Source organism: Indicator indicator, chromosome 18 (genome assembly GCF_027791375.1).
Source record: "Indicator indicator isolate 239-I01 chromosome 18, UM_Iind_1.1, whole genome shotgun sequence".
Lineage (NCBI taxonomy): Eukaryota > Metazoa > Chordata > Aves > Piciformes > Indicatoridae > Indicator > Indicator indicator.
This window is the reverse complement of record NC_072027.1, coordinates 2,810,884-2,823,025: the sequence shown is the minus strand read 5'-3', so window position 1 is coordinate 2,823,025 and position 12,142 is coordinate 2,810,884. Positions and strand designations below refer to the sequence as shown.

At 43.7% G+C, this 12,142-nt stretch overlaps 1 protein-coding gene across 1 annotated transcript in view; it reads left to right on the top strand.

Moving 5' to 3' along the window:
• ADAMTS2 (ADAM metallopeptidase with thrombospondin type 1 motif 2) overlaps window positions 1–12,142 on the top strand; it is a 185,604-nt gene that overhangs the window by 159,129 nt on the left and 14,333 nt on the right. Inside the window, exons 11-14 of the mRNA XM_054389354.1 lie at window positions 4,659–4,804; window positions 6,197–6,372; window positions 10,365–10,498; window positions 11,624–11,747. Of these exons, the coding sequence (XP_054245329.1) occupies window positions 4,659–4,804; window positions 6,197–6,372; window positions 10,365–10,498; window positions 11,624–11,747 (580 nt within the window). The remainder of the gene's footprint in view (window positions 1–4,658; window positions 4,805–6,196; window positions 6,373–10,364; window positions 10,499–11,623; window positions 11,748–12,142) is intronic.

Here is a 12,142-nt window from a genome sequence, read left to right as displayed (position 1 = left end):
TGTGTTCAAGTAAACATATGCAAATGTATGCAAGTTCTTCTGGGCATGTGGTTATTTCAAATAAGTTGCCAGAAGAGTGAGGTTCTGCCATTTCCCCAAGTTTTCAATAAGTCTCCTTGTGCAAAGGTAGACACTGAACAACCATTATGTTAACTGGCAGCAAACATAATTTGCTGGGTTGAGGGTTAAAAAAAAAACATAAATATTCTCTTGGAACTTCCCAGCCTGAGAAGAAGACTGCTGTTTGGATGGAATACATAAGGATGGGGAATGTTTTCTATTGCTCCTGGCCTGCTTTTTTCAAACCAGATTAACTTTCCGAGAGCAAGAGGGAAGAATCTGTCAGTTTTGTGAAGCTTTGATGATGGAGCAGCTTGCAATTACCTCTATGTCTGAGGGGTCACAGTAACTTCCATGAAACAACTCCAGTGTGTAAAGTTAAGCACATGGAGGGGCAGAGCCTTACTGTGAAGTCAAAGACACTCCATAAATTGCTACAGTAACCTGTGCAGACGAGGCATAACTCTGCAAAGCTTAACTCTGCATAGCTTTCTGTGGATTAAAGGAAAACATATGCTTTCAGCTGGTAATTTATTTATTTGTACAGAGTGCTGTCAGCACCTCTGTTAGCCTCAGGCTTCTGAAGCCAGGGAACCCTCCGAAATACCTGATCAGTTTTTGTTGTTCCATTTTTTTAAACTATTACTCTTCTGGGGTGACATTTGTATTGGCTGAAGTAGCTAACTGCTCTCCACAGGACAGAAATAAAACCTGAAGTCATTCACGCAAGGAGATTGCATGCTCAGGTCCATCTGCTTGCTGCAGTGACTAACACACAGGTTTGCACCACCTGAGCCTCCTTTGTTTCTTTTCCTGGAGAGGGAGGTAAGAGCCTGGTACCAGCCCCTGGCAGCTGAGCTGCTGTTGCTCTTGGATTTGATTTACGTGCTGAGGATCCAGCACAAACCTAGTGGGTGATCTCCTTCCTTGCACCACACTAATGAGATGACCTGTGGCAAACTTGGAATGATTTTTTTTTTTTTTTGTCTGTCAGGAAAGGAAGGGAATGATTAAATACTGAAATAAATAGATATTATTGAGAATCAAAATGGACCAAGAAGAAAGGTTTCTGAAAACACTAATGTGTACTCAAATAACTTCCCACTGAGAAAGCTGACCTCAGCTTCTCTTAGAGACAGGAGACAGATGGGTGAGTGTATGCTGTGTTAGTCACCACAGAAACAGTGAGAATACTTGCTTCTGTACTGAAGAAACTTTAACTGGCTCAGGGTAGACTTTAGTGTTAGAGATTTCAGTTTATCCCTTGCAACTAATTATTCTCCAACAGATGGGAGCAGAGCAGGCCAGCCTGCGTGTGATGGGAAATACAAATGAGTAAGTAATCCTCTCCTGGTATGACCTCAGGAGAGCAGGGAGAGCTGAAGGCCACCACCATGCTGCAGTACCTGGTAGATAACAGGGATTTCATGCTAGCAGAGAGGAGAGTTGCCAGTTGCTGCCCTGTGTAAAACAGGCAGAGATGCCCACGTGAGACCTGCAAGTCTCTTCTTGCAAAATGAACTTGCAGATACATTAAGGCCACATGAATACACTGGCTCTTTTTTTGGCATCCACAGCAGTTGTTTCAAAGAACTGCTGAAAACAGCAGTGGAATGTTTTACTGCAAGAGATTTAAGCTTCCTCCCCTGGAAATTGCACTTGTTTTGGACTGTCCTGTTTGCCAGAAAAATAGGCGAGACTGCAAGAAGTCATCTTGTCTTCCCCTAAGAAAACAATTTGTGTTTACCCAGGGTCCTTCTTTTTCTCCTTTAAAAATCATAACTGATTTAATAGACTTCACTCTTTCAATTAAATCCCTATTTATGAAGGGAATAGTGGTTGAAACTGGCTCTTTTCCACCTCATTATGTAGTTAATGTAGGAGCAATAGGAAGGGTTGGCTGTGGCTTCCCTTATTACAACGGACCTTGCTCCATCTCTGGTTTTACCTTCCCACAGGTTTTCTTGCATGGGTCTGCACAGAGTAAGACTCAATTGTGAATCATTTTGTTTTACATAGGCTTCTTTTAATCCACAAACAAAAAGGCAGAGCTGGGGATGACTCATTTTACACAAATGCTTGCCTCCTAATAGCTCTGTCTTGGCTCCCCAGCAATCTCCAGTAAAGATCAGCGCTGCTCTTTCCTTTGCACAGCAAAGTCAATAACACTTTTCCTTGTTTGCAATCCAGTTCAGGGACCGGTCACAGTGTCAAATTGTTTTCTTAGTGGTTGTTGCAAACCCACATCCCCCTGTTCCTGGCTAAAACAGGGAAAAGAGATTGGAAAACTCAACATCACATGTCTCTCCTCAACGGATTCCAAGTGCTGGGTCCTGGATCATCATATGATGAACATATGCTACATGGTTCTTGAAACAGATTTGGTGATTGCTGTGGAACTTACACCTGAGGGATGCAGAACCCTGATAAGAGAATGTTTAAACAAGAACAAATCAGGAGCTGTCACATCTCATCTGCTTCCGAGCCCAGCTGAAATTCGTATTGACAAGCTGATGCCTTGTCAGCTTCCCCTGCATCTCTGAATGGTCCCATTGCTGGACAGAGCCCAACGGCTTCAGGCTGCGCCTTGAAACAAACCTCTCTAAAGCCAGAAGTAAACAGTCCCTGAAGGGTACAGCACTGAGCTTCAAAACCAAAGAAAGCAAAAGACATATTAGCATTTTGCATTTCTTTCATGCTTTGCTAAATTATCTCTTGTTCTGTCAAACTGCTAAGAAAAATCTGCCCGTTACAGCTCCAGAGCAGGATTGGTATAATTGGCTTTGTGGTAACTCATCTTTTTCATAGGATTTGATTTTGAGTATTTGAAGTCATGAGAAAGAACAAACAGTTGAAACCTAATTTCTGCTCCCTTTTCTACTTCTCATCCAACCAAATGAACACCAGAATAAATTACAAGAGTAAAGAGACAGTCGTCGAGCAGGTTAGGGAATCAGTAAACTGTGACTTATCACCATTTTCCTAACGATTCTCTCTTTCAATTCAGCTTCATTAATGATTGCCCATCACGTGGAAATTCGTCTTGCGGATCGCTAATCGCTCTGCGCTTCTGAACCCTCTCCTGTTATATATCTTCTGATTTTGTTTTTGCTGGCAGCATGCATTTAGCCATATGCTCAGCTTGCACTGCCTGCCAAATTCCTGCATTCCAAGGCTTGTTAGGCTGTGTAAAATGTTGTTGTTGACTTGAATGTTAAGGGAAGTAAGTGACTGATTGCACTTGTTGTTATAGCCATCTGCGTGCTGGAGCCAGAGCTCTTATCCCGACACTGAGTGGTAACGCAGACAAACTGCCACCGTCTCAAGCAAACTCATTTGTTGGCCTGCAAATATTTTCCAGCACCCTCACTTCATCAGTAGACTTTTATGAAAGCAGAAGTAAAACTAGAAAGAGCTAGAATCTGTGTTCCGTGAGAAGAATTCATCCTGACTTTGGCTGAGAAAATAAATCCTTGATTAGAGACTGAAGAAATTGGTGGGGAGGCCTTGGTTGATTTGTCTAACAAGAGGAGACAGTAGAGAGTCCCAGCACTGAAACTGTGGAGGCTCTAAAGAGCTCTGTAAATACCCTGTAGGTTTGGGGTTGTAGCAAATTGTGTTTCAGCCTCTGTAGAATGCCTGTACTAAAAATCAAGTAAAAGTAAAAAGAAAACCTGTTAGGGCCTGATGAATTGTGTGGGTGTTGGACTGTTTGGGGCTGCTCCCTGATGAATGCTTCCTGGTGTTTCGGTCAGGTTTGCTGTGAGATCTCCAGGGAGACTTTGCAAGAGTTCTGTGTTTAAAAGCACTAATGTCTAAAATGTGAGCTGGCTTTAATTCAGTGCCACTTCACTGATCACCTTCATGGCAGGAATATGTGTGCTGAGTTAGGAGCTGCTGGGAGGGATGGTGCTGCTGGGCAGCTCTCGCCCTTGCTCCCCAACATGCCCCGTGCAGAATTTTACCTTTCACTGCCAAGATTTGGGATTCCACCATTTCCTTTAAATGAAACTGTGTTAATTGTGTTGAAACTACCACTGCAGACCTGTGATGAGGGAATCTAATGCTGAGAGCAGTTTAACAAACTTAGAATCACAAAATGGTTTGGGTTGGTAGGGACCTTTAAAGGTCATCTAGACCAACCCCCTGTTGGGACCAGAAACATCCCCTACTAGACCAGGTTGCTCAGATCCCATCAAGCCTGACCTTGACTGTGTCCAGGGATGGGGCCTCTACCACCTCCCTGGGCAACCTGTGCCAATGTTCCCTCACCCTCATAGTAAAGAACTTCTTCCTAATGTCCAATCTAAGTCTACCCTGCTCTAGTTTAAAACCATTGTCCCTTGTCCTAGTGCTGCATGCCCTTGTAAAATTTGGTCGGTTGAATCCCACAAGCATATATATGTGTGCATACTTAACATATGTAAGTTTATAAAATCTGAGTGAGTTTGGGATCATGGGCACCATCTGACAGTGAGTCTCACTGTTTTCTGCTGTAGAGGTGAAAAAAGCTAGAATGTATGCCCTGTTGTACCACAGCTTCTCATAGAGAATAGAATCATCTCACTGTTTTGACATCTAATTTTTTTCTCTTCTAGCACTGCTTTAAAGGTCACTGCATCTGGCTAACACCAGACATCCTGAAGCAGGATGGACACTGGGGAGCATGGAGCAAGTTTGGCTCTTGTTCTCGGACCTGTGGCACTGGGGTGAAGTACAGGACACGGCAATGTGACAATCCACAGTAAGCATCCATACCCCTGCATGTTTGTCTGGTGTGGTGTGAATGGGTGGTGCAAATCCTTACTGGTGTAGTCATGCAGCAAAAGGTGTTGAGTGGTGCTTGTTAAATCTGTCCTATAGTGTATGTTGTCAGCAGTCCTACTTTTGGCCCTCAGCAAGTCACGAATCATCTTTACTTCTCTGTTTATGCATCCATTAAGCAGTTACAAGGATCTTGAAAGGGCTGCTTCACTATTGCAGAAAACATAAGTAAAGGTTTAGGGCCCTGTGGATGTCTTCTTTTAATATGTATGAAATAATGGCAATGATTTTCTGGGTTTTAGGAAAAAAATGCATATAGCTTTATGAAATATTTGTTTATTCCACCTTTTAGAACATTTCAACGTGAAGGCCTTAAAATGTTTTCAAACTGTTTTCATTCCGAGTTAGAACAAAGCTCCAGAGATCAGAACCTTTTCCAAAGTTAATTTTAAGAATATTAAAATTGTTGTGCTTCAATAACTTATGTCAGGCTCATCTAGAATGATTTGATCTCAGTCACACTGGAAGTGTAATCTATTTCATATAGACTGGTAAGTATGGATAATATGCCATGTATCATTATTGCTATCTAATTGTGAGGCCATAAAATGTCAAGGTCCTAACAGCAAGGGCTGAAACAATTGTCAGATTTAAATGATTTCACCAGGCAGAATATTTTCAACATTGACTTTCTCAGTTTGTGCTGATTGAATTTGAGTGGTGTTAAAAATGATCTCATCACTGATGAAAGAAAAGGGAAACCAAAAAAAAAAGAAAAAGGCAAAAAAGGCCAAGCTGTATTGAAGCAGCATGTTCTGATGGGAACTGAAAGTTTACCAGGTCTAATTTCAGCCTTTATTACTTTGGCAGCATGAAAGTGACCTTTATAATTGTGGGCACAGTTTTAGTTGCAAACTCTGTTTTCATGTAGGAAGAGCTTAAGGTCCCACTGAAAATGTCTTTTCTGTGCCTGGCAGAGGGTGCAAACCCCACTCGCAGCTGCGGATCTGACAGGGATCTGATGATGCACAGCTGCCTGGGGGCTGTGTCCATGGATGTGCTGCTGGCACAGGGGCTGAACGTGACTGAGTTGCTGCATCTCTGTGTGCTTTCCTTTCCTGGGCTGTGCCAGGAACATGGCTTTTCTTGCCTTTATCAAGTGGTGTGAGGCTCTACTGGCAGAAGTTGCTTTTTCTGGAGCTAAATAGTGTCTGCAGGTTTTTAAAGGAAAGACAAGTTTTCTGTATCAGAAATATGTTGCTGGCTTCATCAAGTGCCTCCTGACATGACTGGGAATTAAATCACTCCTCAAAGACAGACAATTAATGCATTAATGGCAAAACTAACCATGGGTTTCTCTCCTCCACCACAGTCCTGCCAACGGAGGCCGCACATGTGTGGGGCCAAGCTACGAGTTCCAGCTGTGCAACACTCAGGACTGCCCTAAGGACTTTGAAGACTTCAGAGAGGAGCAGTGCAAGCAGTGGGATCCATACTTTGAGTACCAGAACACAAAACACCACTGGCTCCCCTATGAACACGTCGATGGTGAGCAGTCCCTTTTTCCTATGAACAGCAGAATCAGTTGCAAGCATAAGTAAAAATGAAATAAGGAGAGGTGAAACTTCTGGGGAAGTCATGCCTCACAAATCTGTTCCAAGTTGTTTGGAGAGATCAGTGTATCTAAGTATATGAGAGATCCAATTCATATCATGGATTTTCAAAAAGCTTTGGCTTCTGTTTCCCCAGTAACTGCTCTTAAGCCGATTGATCATGAGATAAAAGGGAATGGATTTGTGTGAGAGGGTGTGTTCCACAAGGGTGGGTGCTGCTGAGCACATGTGGCTGTGAGCAGTGACAGAGGGCAAACAAGGTGGCAAAATCTGTCTGGCATACAAAATTACTAAGACTAATTAAAGAGAGTTGCAGAAGGACCTTGTGACACTGAATGTGGCAAATGAAGTTTGGTGTCGATAAATGCCAATAATGGATATGGAGATAAAAAGTGGTGTGTGCATGTGTATGGGTCTGTACACAAAGTGGGCTCCAAGGAGAAGGGTTAGTGAGCTGGGAACAGCTTTAGGAGAACATCAGCAACTGCAGGGAGAAGGATGGAGGACACTGATCTCCCTCTGTGTACCTGCATGATGTGTCTGCATTCTAAATACTCCACCAGCGTAGCTCAGGTTGTGCCTCTCCCTGCTGCCCCCATTGCTAAAAACCCTGCAGCTGAACTTGGAAAGGCCCAAGTAAAGCAAACATAAGCAATGACTTCTGAATTAGGAGAGTTTAGATAAACTAACACTTTTCAGCCTGAAAAAGTGATGATTTAGATTAAAAAGCTAGTGTTACATAATTGTGAGTGGCAGGAAGGGACCAAACACAGAATGCTGATTCAGTTTCTCATAACACAAGCCTGGAAACATCAAAAAAAGTTATCAGGTGGCAGGCTTAAAACAAATAAGAGGAAGTACTTTTCCACACAGCATAAAATTAAACTGGAATTCGTTGCCACAGGAAGATGCAGATGCCAGAAAGTTTTTAAAAATAATTTTTAAAAAATCTTGAAACTAATAACATCCATTAAGAACTGATAAACACCAAGTTCCCTTCACGGCTTAGGAAGTCCCCAAGCTGCAATTTACCAGAAATTTGGGTAATATTCTGAGAAAAGTATCGTGTTTGTTCTTATATCTTCCTGCAAACACTGCTGGCAGTGTCAGAGGCAGGTGCTGGGTTGGGTGAGTGCTGAGTCTGAACCAGCACAATCAAGTTGATGTTTTGGTATCCCAACAGAGTTTGCCTCTGAGTACAAAAATGTTAATTTTCCTCTTAATGCCTCTGCTTAACTGCCAGTGAGAGTGCACCTGATTGATTTGGGCCATGAAGACTGTTGCAGGCTTATTGCCAAGTTTTGTTGGCAACATGCTGAGAAGGGGTTTTACCAAAGAAAAAGGTGGAGGACAATGGTTCTCAACTTGTTTGATGAGCAGTGAGAGCTGCCTACTGTTTTTGAACCTGGTTGCTCCATTTGAATAACGAGTTCTTCAGGGCAGGGTTAGCCTGGCAAGGGGCAGGTACCAGGCACCCGAGCTGTCCTCAGCCAGGCACCCATTTCTGGGAGGGGAAGGGTCACTTTGGGTAAATCATTTTGCATTCCAGTGAGAGGATACTTAGCCAGAAGTTAATAGCAAATTCCTTGCAATTAATTTGCCTGACTTTCTTCCCAAAGAGTTCTCAGGGTTCCCTCATTCTTCTCATGCCATCTTGTGCAATCTGGGATTTTCAGGGGCACAGACACAGCCTCACAGCTTAATTTCATGAAATAGCTTTGCTGGTACAGGGAGATGGGCCAAGTGCTGTGGCCCCAAGGGCCTTTGCTTCCATTTAGCCTTTGGAGCAGTCAGCTGCAAATCCCACAGAAACTAATCAGATGGTTTTCTGTTAAATTCAGTGGCTTCTGGATCAGAAGCCAGCTCACTGATGTCTGAACACTGGTCACTGGGCTCCACTGGTTTCCTGAAGAACTATGGTGTAACTGCAGCCACCTTTAGAGCTACATTTACCTTTGCAGGGTCATTAGAGGGAATGGCTTTTATGTGGAAACAAGGCCAGAGGGTGGCTTATGCTTGAACTCTTAATATATTTTTAACCCCCTTTGGTAAAGATAAGGCATATCAGGGACATTCTTTGTGCAGATAATGCAACCATGGCTCAAAAGTGACATAGATCCACAGACTCCACATGCAGCTCAGCTGGATGTGTCTGATACATTATATGTGTGATGGGAACAGGGAGCAGCATCTCATCCCATGGCCAGAGAACAGCCACCAAGCTGGGTACACCCCAGCATGTGCTTGAGCACCCTGGTGCCATGTTGTGCCACGGCCTGTCTCCTGCTCCAAGTCCCCTGAGCGCCCTGTCTCCCAGCCCTGGCTGGGCTCACATATCCCTGTGCCATGCATCTGCCAGGGCGTTATCCACTGGCTATTAGTTCCCAGCCTCAATGAAATGAGAAGGAAACAGATGGGAAGCAGGGAAGAGACAGGCTCATGGTCACGTCCATGCTCCTGCACCTCTACTATGCCCAACACCAGTGAATAAAAAGAAAATAATTCTTTGCAATTAACAGGGACCAATTTAACGGCACTTGCACATTTACTGTTCCCATGGAGCAATGGGAAGAGAACCCTCTCTAAATTAAAGCCCTTGTGCAGAGCTGCTGGCACCCAGTCAGACCTTCCATCGCGTGCAGCGCATGTATGGTGTGAGGGGGTGCTGAGGGTATGCACGCAGGAGGTGGAGGGGTGGGGGGGAAGGGGCTGTGTTTTGTGCATAGTTTAATGTTTCTCATCTATCCAAATACATCAGGTTTGTCTTTATGGTCATCTTAATAGTCCCTCATAAAGAATATGCAGAAGAAAAGTAAAGTTCCTGCTTTAATAGTCTGGACCCTACATTTTTAGCTTGACATCTCCACGTCGTTCAGGAGCAGTAACAAAGATCTCTGATGTACCAGGACCCAGTGGCCATGTGGACATCAAGAGCAGTAACAAGGACTTTATGAAAAGAGAGCAGAGGCCATGGAACTGTACAGGGGAAGAGCGCAGAGGGCCTGTGAAGATTCATTTTAATTGAGCTGCTATAATGCAAAGGTCGTTAGCATTTTAAACGATGGGAAAAGTGTCCCCAGTTTTCATCACAGTAAAATAGCAGAATCTTTATTTGTTTCATCTTACAGAAAGGCCAATTTGCTCTTCACTGCCAAGGAAAGTACAGTGTATCCTGTTATGTGGCAGGGGACAGCAAGAGATGGGGGTAAAGTGAAATAATGAAATAGACTGGTGGAATACAACTCGGTTCAGCCACTGACTTGTCATTTCAGCTGCTTTTATTCTGGGCTTAGCTCTTTGTTACAGATGAGGAGAAAGAGGTACACTTGTCTGGCTAGTGGTGCATGCCCAAGCAATAAAAACATGGGCTTTTTCCTGAGCCTCTTCAGCATCTCACCTTGTTTAATGACTTAAACTATCATAAATAAAAGTACAATGATGAGTGAGAATCAACTTTATTCTTAGCTATGGTCCATCTCTCTCTGAAGACTGGGTGCCAGACTCACTCAGTATGGGATAGCTGCTTTTAATGGCAGAATAGTTTTGCTTTTCTCAGATTTAAGTGCAAAGCAGGAGAAGCTGATGCAGAAACCTGCATCTCTCACAGGTAGCAGGCTGTGGAAACCTCTGCCAGATTGCACCATCTGCCAAAGGCTTAGAGAGAGGCCTGCCCATCATAGTAAATGATCTGTTATATTTAAGACTGTCTCCTAATGATGACACATGGGTGCTTTGTGAGTCAGCACTTTCCAAATGGTGGCACAGCCCTCGAGAGGGGATTAGCATTGATAATTTATGGGATATCCTGCTGCTTTCTGTGATGTGTGTAAGAAGAGAGAGCAGACACTACTGAAAGTGCTGTTCACAAACTCAGCAACTGACCTGCTAGAGCTGAGCGTGCACCATTTGGGTCTTTTTCTTTTTCAGCCAAGGAAAGGTGCCACTTGTATTGTGAATCCAAGGAGACAGGGGACGTGGTGTATATGAAGAGGATGGTCCACGATGGCACCCGCTGCTCCTACAAGGATGCCTACAGTATCTGTGTGAGGGGAGACTGCTTGGTAAGCTTTGGCTGGCTTGTTTCAGAGCCTAGTTTTGGGAAAACTGTTAAAATAATAGCATGAGTCTTCCTCTCCATGAGGGACTACTTAAGTCATGACTACACAAGTCATGTTTAATGCAGTATTTTCAGAGAATCGGAATGGCCTAGACTGGAACAGACTTTAGAGTCTATTCCAACCTCTCTGCCATGGGCAGGGACACCTCTCGACTAGCCCAGGTTACCCAAGGCCCCATCCAACCTGGCCTTGAACATCTCCAGGGAGGGAGCATCCACAGCCTCTCTGGACAATCCATTCCAGAGTCTTGCCATCCTTGTAGTGAAGAATTTCTTCCTAAGATCCAATCTAAACCTACCCCACTTCAATTTAAATCTATTTCCCCTTGTCCTATCAGTGGACACTCTTGTAAAAAGTCCCTCTCCAGCTTTCCTGTAGGTTCCCTTCAGGTACTGAAAGGCGGTTACAAGGTTCCCCCAGAGTCTTATTTTCTCCAGGCTGAATAATCCCAGTTCCCTTAGCCTGTCCTCATCGCAGAGGTGTTCCAGCCATTTTTAAGATGAACTATTACAATTAGCTTTCAATAAAAGCTTTTCCTGATGAGGTATAGGGAGGTAGAATGTGCAATGGAATAGGAACATGCAACAGCTTTCAGGGGAAGTGGTGTTAAGATATGGCTGATGTGCATTGCCTCTGCATTTGATCATGCTATTTTTAACAAATCAATGGCAGTTCCTCTAAGCTGGGATCTGCCACAGGTCATCTTTCAGCAGAATTAGAGGCTCTTGACTGGTGGAGGTGCTTATCCTCACACAGATGCCTTGATTCTCTTGGAATTTAAGCATCTCCTTCAAGATAAGCTGAGGCTTAAAAGCTTTTCCTTAACTGTGCTGCTTCCTTCAGTAAGATGACTGCTGTGAAGCATAATATAAAAGTCAGATCACCTGACTGACAGCTGTTATAGTAACTGGAAGTATTACAGTCTGCTTAGATGTTGATCTTCCAGGAAAACAGAGGAGTGTTTTTGTACATCTTTGCTGAAGCAGAGGTCTGGGGTTTGCTGTCTAAAGTGAAGGCTCATGTGAATTGCAGTGTGGGTAAATAACAATTACTCATTTTTGTGCACAGAAAGTTGGGTGCGACAGGGTCATAGGTTCCACGAAGCAGGAGGATAAGTGTGGTGTTTGTGGAGGAGATAATTCCCACTGCAAAGTGATGAAAGGAACATTCTCAAGAGTTCCAAAGAAACAAGGTCAGTGCATTCAGTCTGTTTTGTCCTGGGGAATTCAGGGTATTTTTGTTTAATCTCTTCTGAGCAATCACAGATCATTGACAGCATCACTAATTCCATAAACTCTCTGAACTTTACTAAGATATGTCTAGAATTTGAATATAAGACTTCTGTAGTCAGTTAAGTCTGCTGACATCAGGACCTGTGCAGGCATAGATGAGGACTTATTTGTGCTGTTGGTGTCACTCTGCTGCTCTGTGCAAGTCACTGGAGTGCTGCAATAATATGGCATCATCCCTCACTGTCCGGCAGGAGCTTGCATGGTCTCTCTCTGGGTGCATATGGAACTCAAAGCCCATTTTAGTCAGAAGAAATACCCATTGATACTTAAAGTATTTTTATTCTGATCCAAAGGC